We start from the raw sequence: 11226 nt of genomic DNA on the forward strand, positions 1-11226 counted from the left end.
CAGGGGCTGCATGGTGCCGTCTGCCCGCCGCCGCCCTCCCCGGGATCGTGCCGGCCCGCCCGGGAGGAAATGCTCACAGTCCCAGCCAAAATTCCTGGGCGGCTCCGGGCTTTCTGGCTCAAGCGAACCGCCCCCTCCAGAGGCCCCTCCGCACCCCGCGAGCCGCGCGGAGCCCCGAGACCCCGCGGGCGGGTGGCGGACGTGCCAGCCTGGGCGCCTGCTCGGGAAGGCGCCGCCCTGGAGTTCCCGGGAGCCAGGGCGCACAGGAGAGGGAGAAGGAAGGGTGGGTAAGGGTGAGGGAGTGGGCTCCAGGCGACTGCTCCCGGGGCTGAGCTATTCGTTATCAGCCCATTTTACATGCCGGATGACTGAAGTTTAGAGAGCAGTACCTTTCTCTGTGTCACCCGCAGCTATGGCACAGGATCTGAACCACTGACTGCACAGAATGCGGAAGCTTTTCTCTGACCGCGAACGAATAGGTAACTTAACTCTCATTACATGGGACAGTGTCTGGCCCTGAGAAGTGGTATCTATCTTATATAGAAACGTACTGGTCTGCTAAAGGTATAGTGATAATATTCAATAAAAGGTAAAATCATGGCTTTCATACAGATGTAAAATGAGCATGTGCTGAAGATTTTAATTAACCGATTATTAATGCGGTAACCAGTAAGTGGTGACAACCAGATCAAAAGACAGACACAGACCTGGAATATTGACATGAATATACAAATAGAGATAAAACTGGCTTCTTCCACACAGTGAGGGAGGAGAATTAATTGAACTTTTAGCATGAATAATTTGCATACCTATAGACAAGAATTATTTTGCTTTGCTATCTAAAACTTACAGACTCGAAAATGTCTTAACAGCAATGAAAGGCCCAGAACCCTAATAGAATCAGAGTCAGAATCAGAATCAGAATCAGAGTTAGAGTGTTCAGCAAATACTTAACCTCTGTTCTACATAGTGTCAAGTAGACTCTGGGGGAGGAACAAAACGAAATAATGCTTATATTCACATATGTCTGCCCTTAAGGAGTTCCTGGTCTAGTAACCGTCAAAATATTAATAAGCAATAGCTAAGCTTTGATCAATTTACCTGTATATACACCCTCTCTCTGATCTTCATTGCAACTCCATAAAGGGCACATTATTACGTCCATTCTGCAGATCAAGAAATTGAGGCTCACAGATACTAGGAACCTTGCTAATAGTCACTGAGCTGGTATAATGTAAAGTCAGGGTTTGAATCCAGTTCTGCTGCTTCTGCAGTAATACTATACTACAAACTGTGTAATACTGTAGGTAATACTATAAACTGTGTCCCTGAGAGATGGGTTGTCTTCATTCTAAGCAGGCCCAGAGTAAGAGCTGGGTAGGTTTTACAGTGAACTTCAAATCTACCTCCCTACAGTTTAGAACACATCCACAGGACACACCTACCCAACAAGTGCAAAAAAAAAAGTTGTTTTAATGAAAACAAAAGCTAAAGCTAAAGCAGCCCTAACATCTGCACTGCAGAGCCTTGAGTGCATCACCTGGCTGCAAGTGGACTGCCTTCATCACCAAGCCCAAGAGAATGTCTTTATCCAGCAAGGGCCCCAATCACAATTAACTGGAGCCTTGCATATCAAGCCTGCTTATCTTCCTTCTCAGTTCCCAAGTGTGGCTGTGCATCTGTTCAATACAGTCACCCCACTAATAGTAATCCTCATTTCTCACTTCTTCCTCCAGTTAATAGCCTAAGGCACAGAAATTTTGGTTCTGAGTCAGCAGATAGGGAACAGAGTCTTGGATCTAATTTTGATGAAGCTCTCATGGGGATTAAGATGACCATATGAGCTGGCTCAGAGAAAGGATTTATTTCAAGAATGCCAAGAATTTCTCACACTTGGCAGTAGGACATTTCTCTACAGGTTAGTCAGGTGGGATGTTGTTAAGAAACAGCCAAACCCACAGGGATTCTTGTAGCTCAGAACCAGTTGACTACCTAATATTTTGAATTTGCAATAAAAACAACACATATACAATACAGTCTTGTGGCAGAATCATAAAGTAAGAAAGCAGACAGAGGAAAACATGAAATTCCTACCTGTCACTAACTCTCCCTGCCCTGCGATTCCAGCCTGGTCTCCTCGGCTTGGTGGACTCTTCCAGTTCCTTGACTATGCATTCCCTATCTATCTAATTAACATATATTCAGACACAAACAAGTGTACTTGGGATTGAATAATAGATATTTTGGGGATTTGCTTTCACATTTATGTTTATCTCAGTTATAACATCCAGTCTTAAAGATTATTCTGTTAGTACATGTAAATATACTTCATTCCTTTGAAGAGTTGCAAATTATCTCATGAATGGATGGACCATTATTTGTCCAGACAATCCCCTACTGATGGATGTATTGCTTGTTTCCTTTTTGTCCTGCCCGATATAAAACATGCTTCAGTGAAAATCCTTTTGATGCAGACAGGGCAAATTTCCCCGAGTAGGGAGGAGGCCAAGCCCTGCACCAAGAATAGGGTCCTTTGGCAGAGAGCGTAGAAAGAATTCAAAATGCACGCTACAGTTGGAGTCAAAAGGAAAGTTTAATAGAAAAGGGATAACACTCCACAGCGGAGTGTGGTCTCCTCTCAGAGGCAGAGAGTGAGAGGGACAGTGAGAGGGACGTGGAAAGGCAGTGAGAGAGACAGAGTGAAGGCACTGAGAGAGGGACCCTGAGTGTACCAGGAATTCAGTTTATATATCATTCTTTGGTTCCTGTTATAATTTATAATTTAAAAGACTTCATTAACCCATTTCTTTTGATATGGACATACAGTGAGGAAGGGGGTGAGTATGTAGCATGAAAAGGTAAGAATAAAAGATCTATTGGCAGTTCCCAGCCTTTAATCTATAGGTTCTCCATGGTTTTAGCCATAGAGAATGACTGTTGGTTCTTGTTTCTCCTTCACAGGTGTGGGGAATGGGTTGTTAGCTCTGCCAGCAGAAATCTTCCTTTGTTCTGCATGTGTCCTCCTGGCCTGGCTGCAGGGCTGACCAACATACTGAGGTCTCTGAATGTAGCCTGATTAACATTTTAATTCTCTTGCCTCTCCCTCTACATTACTTTTGCATATATCTTTATGTATATATTACATACTCTGTATTTCTAAAAGGCTAGATTTCTGGAAGAGGAATCATTGAGTGAGAGGGCCTTTTATATTTTGCTGGATATTCCTCCCTTTCCCCCACTCTCGGTAATCCCACAGGAGGGGCCAGGCCCTGAGAGCATTCATTATTCCAGGGGGCCCCCAATTAATCCTTTTCTATGTTGGACCTGTGTTGCAGGGGGCACCATTTGCATAAAATACTTCTACAGTGGAGAGACTTGAAGTAGATCTGGCAGCTTTGTACATTCTCTAACACTGAATATCTAGCTTTTAAAATTTTGACAATTTGATGATAAAAAATGTTACCTTGCTGTTATTTTGATTTATATGGTATTTATTATGAGTGAAGTCGAGCTTTATTTGTCCATTCAAATACTTTTTTTCTTCCTTCTCTTTCCTTTACATATTCTGATTATTAATTCAATGTCTGTTATATATGATGGTAATGTTTTCCATTCTTCCATTGTCTTTAACTTTCTTTGTGGTATCTTTCATCATACAAAAGTTTTAGATATTTAGGTAGCCAAATCTCTCAGTATTTTCTTTTATGGCTTCTAGGTTTTATAACCTGTTTACGATTCCTCACATCAAGACTACAAAAATATTTACCAATATTTTCTTCAAATAGTTTAAAGGTTTTTTAAAAGGCATAATCTCTAATACACCTAGACTTTTTATGTGATTGCAAGGAAAGATTCAAACTTAAAATTTTTTCCCAGATGGACATCTAAATATCCTAATGATCTTTATTGCATAGTTCATCCTTTAGCCACTAATTTGAACATAAAACTAATTGTTGGTTAGCTATTTATTCCCGAGTGGAGTTCCAGAAACACTCTAGCCATCATGTCTATCATAAAACCAAAGAAACAAAAATGAAACCTTATGATTTCAACAAACATTGAAACTATTATTTGATGAAATTTTAAATAGTCGTTCTTTTAGGTAGTTTGTCAGGCATGAGCAACAGGAGCCAAGGCCCAGCTCTGTAACCATAGAAACTCCCCCTGAAGACCTTTCTTAAGGACCTCCCAGAAACACCTCCCTTTTAGGGTTATAAATTGTGCCCAAATCCTAGAGCACAAAGGCCATAAAAGCTGCTGGTTAAATCAGCTGCAAATGCATGCACAGAAAGTACTACCCTAACCTGCCCATAACTTCAGCCTCATTATACCATTATTATAATATCATGACTATGCCTAGAAGTTCATGAATCTAATTATAACAGACTTAATTCTGGGTAAGAACATGAGCAGTAGGCAAAGCGTTATATTGCAGCCAGCTGTCAGTCAAGGTGACATCACATATGGATCATCTAGGATCTCCCGTCACTGCCCAAATATAAATAGACCTTCCCATTTCTGCATTGTTACAGCTCTCCTTGCTGAAAACTCGCTCCTCCCTTTGGGGCGTCCTATCTTATCTCTTCACCTCTCAAATTCTACAGGGCTGCAGCCCTCCCTAGCGTGGCCCATCTCCTTCTAAAATGTACTTTCAATGAGTCTTACTTTTTCTCAATCTCGCCGACCTGTAATTCTTTGCTGCATCAGCTGGAAAGAAGCGAAGAACACACAACACCACTATTCTCCTCCCCCTTCTCCCCCAAGCCTCTGGGGTGAGGCCGCATTTCAATCACCCCAGGCGTGACAATTCCAGACTTAACAAACTCTAAGAGATAGAAATAAAGAAAATAAAGGTACATTTCCTTAACGAGATAACCACTTTTATCTTAAACAAATAGTTTACACATACATACCTGAAAAAAGAGAGAGGCATTCTTTATTAAGCCAGGAATGAGGAAAAGATGCCACTATCACCACTATTAATCATCTGATCAAGGCAATGAAGCACAAATGAAAAGAAGAGGTATTATGAAGGAGACAAAATATTGCTAAGAGTGGAAGATTCAATTGCTTTCTTAGAAAATCCAGTAGAACTAGAAGAACTACTGGAATCAGTACTCCATAAACTGGCTACATTTAAGATAAGTGTTTGGAAGTCAATTGATTTCTTTACACCAACAGAAATCAGCCTAAACATGTAAAGGAAAACTTCTCGGCAAGATGATAGTAAGGAGTTAGTTTGCTAATGTCCTCCTTCCAGCATTCTTTAGAAATGACCAATGGAACTAAAAATAGGGAAAACTGACATTAGTGCCAGGAACTAGGGAAATATGTCACCCATATGCCAAGGCCTCAAAGCAAGTTGGTGGCCAGCTGGGACTAACAGCAATAAGTATCATTATGTTATTACTCTTTATTTGCTAAACTTCTTTGAACCTGGTGTTGTGCTAAGGCTGTACATGTGTTATCTCATATAATCCTTGCACCAATAAACCTATAAGGTAGTATCCTAAGCTCCATTTTTCAAGTACAATATATTTGATCAAGGTCAGAGTGTGGCAGATCCCAGGTCGAAAGCAGGTAGATTCTATAATCCATGCTCTTAAGCATTGTCGGGCCTCTTGACTCTCAGCCTCAGGGAAGTAGCTAGACAGTGAGAAAATCCAGGGGATGGCGAAGGCGAGAAGAGGGCAAATGGAGTATTTTCCGGCGTAGAGTGGCCATTTCTTAGCAGTTAGAGGGAGCCCGCCCATAACCGCCTGCGTAAATGAAGTGACCTAATGTGTAGAGTTTCTTTCCCCCTGGCAGGTACCATCAAGATCCACAGTGAACACAGCGTGAGGCTCGGAGAAGTTAGGAGGTGCCCATGTAGAAATGTGGGGATTTGTTCCCAGGGTGCCTGTGCCTCCAGAGGCAGTGCTGCAGGATGCCCACGGGCCTCTCAGGCAGGCTACACTGAGGTCACAAATGGTGGGGAGTCTGGCAGGGGGCCAGGGAAACAGGAAACAGGGGCTGGCCATCTCTCTGGGGGTGGAGGTGGAGAGGAGAGGGACAGCCCAATTGAAAGGGCCTTGGTGGCTGAGCCGGTGGGAGCTGCACAAAGACTCCTTGTCTTCTTGTCTTGGCACAGGCAAGACCAGGTCCAGGAGAAAGTGAACCACTGGGATGTGGGTATGAATGTTCCTGCTGGGGGATGGAAAGAAGGGGGACTTGACACGTTGAGATTTAAGACGTTTTTTGTTTGTTTGTTTTTTGTTTTTCGATTCTACCCACTTTCTTGTGTGCAGTCCCAAATCCTTCCGGGCAGGAAAGATATAGGAAGATGGGAAAATCTGCAGAGAGAAGTGAAGTATGGGAGAGAGGGGGAGGTTTATTATTAATAATTATAATATCAAAAATTATAGTCCTAATAGCCGACATTCATTGATTCTGACTTTGTGTCAAGCACTGTTCAAAGCACCATGTGCTTTGTTTCTCAGTTGAGCTCAGCCACTACTGTATGAGGTGGGCTCTGCCCTTATCCTACAGCTTGGCAATAGCGGTTTCCTAGTGTTTTTGAAGAGATGAATCCACATTTGAAGGTGGAGAAAACTGGCCTAATGGGGTCTAGCAAGGTATCTCACCTGCTTGGCTCTGAGATATTTTTGCACAGATACCATTGTTTATTGTCATTTCAATTCATCATAAAAGCCATTGACATTTCCTGAGAATGCGTTAATCCGTGATTCTGGGATCCTCTGTGGGCTTAGAGGGTAGGGAGTCAGTTGGCATTTTCCACAGCCCTTTGAGAACCTTGTCTGTGATGCTCTCTAGGGACATCTCATTTTACTCCTTGAGATTGGAGTTGGGATAAAATGCAAACTATCTGAGGACCCAGTTTGGCTGACTACTCAAAGCATTTCAGTTAGAATCCCTCACTAAGAGGAGGTTTCAAATCTTGACTACAGTTACTGGCTGTGTAACCTTAGGCAGGTCACCTCCTCTCTCTGAGCTTCAATATCCTCCCTGGAGTAGTGCTGTCAGGGCCTGGCCCCTTCTGTGGGACTACTGAGAGAGTCGAGGGTGGGGGGAGGGTTTTCCAGTAAAATATAAAAGGCCCTCTCACTCAATGATTCCTCTTCCAGAAATCTAGCCTTTTAGAAATACATGAGTATGTAATATGCTCATAAAGATATATGCAAAAGTAATGTAGGGGGAAGCAAGAGAATTAAAATGTTAAACAAGTTACATTCAGAGACCTCAATATGTTGATCAGTCTTGCAGTCAGGCCAGGAGGACATCTTCAGAACAAAGGAAGATTTCTGCTGGGATTGCTAACGACCCATTCCCCACACCTATGAAGGGGCAACAAGAACCAACAGAGTCATTCTCTATGGCTAAAACCATGGAGAATCTATTGATTAAAGGCTGGGAGCTGCCAGCAGACCTTTTATTCTTACCTTTTCATGCTACATACTCACCCCCTTCCTCACTGTATGTCCATATCAAAGGAAATGGGTTGACGAAGCCTTTTAAACTATAACTCACAGGAACCAAAGAATGATATATAAACTGAATTCCTGGAACACTCAGGGTCCCTCGCACTCCCCCTCTGTCTCCCTCTTGGCTCCTTTCACTGTCCCTCTCATTGTCCCGTTCTCTGCCTCTGAGAGGAGACCACACTCTGCTGTGGAGTGCTACCCCTTTTCTAATAAACTTTCCTTTTGACTCTAACTTGGGTGTGTGTGTTAAATATTTTCCACACTCTCCACAAAAGGACTCTCTTCTTTTGGTACAGGGCTTGGTCTCCCCTCCAACTCGGGGAAATTTGCCCTGTCCTGCACTAATTAGATGATGGAATTCATTTTAAATATGTATTTCACAGAGCCGTGTACTTTATTGTGAATATATTGATACCAAGGAGTGATTTTATGCTATGGTTATACCTTTAATTACAATCAATAGGCTGCAAACACACACACGTTACAAACATAGGCTTTGGAGTCACAGGGATCTAGGTTCGATTCCTGGTTCTGCCACTCAGCAGCTCTGATTGTTAACAAGCTACTTAATTTCATTAGGCCTCAGTTTTCCAACTGGAAAAATGGCATAGTATCACCTATCTCTTAGGGGTTAAAGTGAGGATTAAGTGAAAGAATGCAAGCAAGATCCTAAGCATAACACCTCGTACACAGTGAGTGTTCAGTTAATGTTTGCTCTTATTACTATCAACATAGAGGCCATTCTGTGGATTCCTGCAGATTCAAAGGATATAATGGGATTACATAAGGAATTCCTGCCACTGACCAACAGTGTGTTTTGCAACAGGCATGACAGGATGCCAGGACAATATTAGTGACACATTGAAAACTGAAATTTTATAATATATTTATTTTTAGTTTCCTAGGAAATACTCCATAATATCCAGAATATAAGCCCAGCAAACTCTCTAGCTGTGCAGATGTTAAAGCTTCATAAATGCTATAAATATTTCTATTCTGTGTACATGTGCAACATATTATTGCTGCACCTTTAACCAAAGGCAAGGAAACCCCTAAGTCTACAGGGTGTTTATGATATTTGTCCATTGCTATGGATACAGGACAAAAGCAGGCGCCAGTAACACGAACAGGATGTAGGGGTTTAGGGCAGCTAACAATAATGGAAACTATTCTCACTCTCAATGGGTCATTCTTGGATAATATTTGTAAAATATTTGAGAGGTGAGGCATGCTGTTGAGAATATTACTTGTGGATGTTTCATCCAACATAGCTGACAGGCAGCTTGGTGAAATATCAAGGAGTCGGGGACTGAGGTCTGCCACCAAAATGGCTATGCGACATTGGCGTTTACTTAGCTTCGTAAGCACTTGGTTTCTCCCAGTGTAAAACGAGGGGGTCTATCTGATTTCTGCAGTCCCTTCCAGTGTTCTGATTACGAGTGGACACAAACATAATTTTGTCTCATATCCTGTGTAGTTTAATGCAATTCTGGCTAAGTCAAGCAAAATTAAGATAGATTATTGGAGGCATCCAAGAAGAGCTGTGCTAGTTGGCCAGCACAGACTCTCTTTTTCTGTTGTTACCGGTCTTGTTCACAAACCTCAGAGGTTCCAGTTGGCTCTCACCTTGTCTCGTAAGACAGATTTATTTCCTCTTCCAAGGGAGTAATATGAAATGTGGACAGCTTAGCTCTTGTTGGCAAATTGTCAAGAATTAAATGAAAATCAGATTAAGTTACCAAACTCACACTGTCCTCAGAGTCCTTCTCAACATGTCAAAGTTTAGTAACAGTTGGCCTATTGCAACATGATTGGGTCTTTACGTCCTATATATATCACGACACTATTTATTTGAATTAAAAATGCACACTCACAAAACAACATATATTTTGCAAGAGTACACACATAGCAAACACATTGGAATTGATGCCTGGGAGAGGGAACAGGAGGAAAATGGGAATAAAAAGAAATAAACAAATCAAGAGGGGAGTAGAAACTGAGACTCAAAGAGAGGATGACATTTACCCAAGATAATATAGCTGGTAAGTAGTGGGCAGCAATTTGAAAAGAGCTGTCTGTCATTCAAAAGCTAAGGACTCTACTCCATTACACCCTGCTACCTTTTGCTCATAATGGAAACAAAAACAATAACAAATGGTCGAAATGTGACTTGTTATTTATCAATTCTCTCAGAGAGTAGCTGTTTTTACTTTTTCCTTGGAAAGTAAAGTATCTTCAAGATTCCCTCTTAGGGAGCTTTCTCTTTATTAGATCTTATATTTTGGGGGTGATTTCATTTCTCAGCAGCACAAAACATAAGGTAAATTAATTCAACTTGGGTTTTCTAAGATCGTTTCAGGGTGGATAATTTCAATTCATTGAGATTTTAGAGCACTCTAGAGCAGGAGTCCCCAACCTCCAGGCCATGGACCTTACAGGTCTGTGGCCTGTTAAGAACCTGGGCCGCACAGCAGGAGGTGAGAGGCAGGCAAGCAAGAGAAGCTTCATCTGTATTTGCTGCCGCTCTCCAGTGCTAGCATTACCGCTTCAGCTCTACCTCACATCATCAGGCATTAGATTCTCATAAGAGCACTGGTCCTTGGTGACAAAAAGGTTGGGGACTGTTGCTCTAGGGTTAGAAAGTAGAAAGTTTTTCAGAATTTGTTTCTTAACCTGATATACCACTCTTCCAGAGATGGGCACCAGAAATATTATGTCAGGTATTTTGTGAAAGAGCCTCTACCTATTTTTTTAATTTTTATTTTTTCCCATCTTTATTGAAATATTATAGACAATTAGTTGTTTGTATTTATTGTACAATTCAATGAGTTTTTTTCAATTATAGTTGGCATACAATAATATACCAGTTTCAGTTGTATAGCGATCAGAGATCCATATAATTTGCAAAGTGATCACCCCACTAAATCTTGTACTCCTCTTCCCCTTTACATATTTATTACAACATTATTAACCTCTTCCTCATGCTACACTTTACATTTCCATGTCTATTCTGCAACTATCCATTTGTACCTCTTAATCCTGTTGCCTTTTTTGTCCCCCAACACTCCTCCCATCTAGTATGCCTCAAAATATTCTCTGTATCTATGAGTTTATTTCCACTTTTGTTGCTTTTGTTGTTGATTTTGTTCTTTAGATTCCACATGTACATGAAATCATGTGACATTTGTCTCTCTCTATCCTTCTCATTTCATCCAGTGCAAAACCAACCCTCTAGATCCATCAAGGCTATATCTTTTTCCATCCCCTTCCTTTTAGTCTCTGTGTGTCTTTTAATCTGAAGTGAGTCTCTTGTAGGCAGCATATGTAGGGATCTTGTTTTCTTATCCATTCAGTCACTCTATCCTTTGGCTGGAGCACTTAATTCTTTTCCATTTGAGGTACTTGTTGATAAGAATGTAGTTATTACCATTCTTTATTCCTGTTTTTGATACTTGTTTTTTCTTCTTAAAGAAGTCCCTCCAACATTTCCTGTAATACTGGCTTGGTGTTGATAAATTCCTTTAGCTTATTTTTGTCTGGGAAGCTCTTTATTCAACTCTAAATGATAGCTTTGCTGGATAAAGTATTCTTGGTTGTAGGTCCTGGGTTTTCATCACGTCGAATATTTTGTGCCAAGCCCTTTTGTCCTGCATAGTTTCTGTTGAGAAATCAGCTGCCAGTCTTATGGGTGCTCCCTTGTAGGTAACTATCTGCTTTTCTCTTGCTGCTTTTAAGATTCTCTCTT

General features: G+C 41.4%; 1 protein-coding gene across 1 annotated transcript in view; it reads right to left on the reverse strand.

The window, feature by feature from the left end:
• The window catches only part of PLAC9 (placenta specific 9), a 14649-nt gene extending 14154 nt beyond the window's left edge, over positions 1-495 (reverse strand). Inside the window, exon 1 of the mRNA XM_023527992.1 lies at positions 390-495. Within this exon, the coding sequence (XP_023383760.1) occupies positions 390-495 (106 nt within the window). The remainder of the gene's footprint in view (positions 1-389) is intronic.
• Between the last annotated feature and the right edge of the window lie 10731 nt (positions 496-11226).

The sequence above is a fragment of the Pteropus vampyrus genome, unplaced genomic scaffold (assembly GCF_000151845.1).
Source record: "Pteropus vampyrus isolate Shadow unplaced genomic scaffold, Pvam_2.0 Scaffold20, whole genome shotgun sequence".
NCBI lineage: Eukaryota > Metazoa > Chordata > Mammalia > Chiroptera > Pteropodidae > Pteropus > Pteropus vampyrus.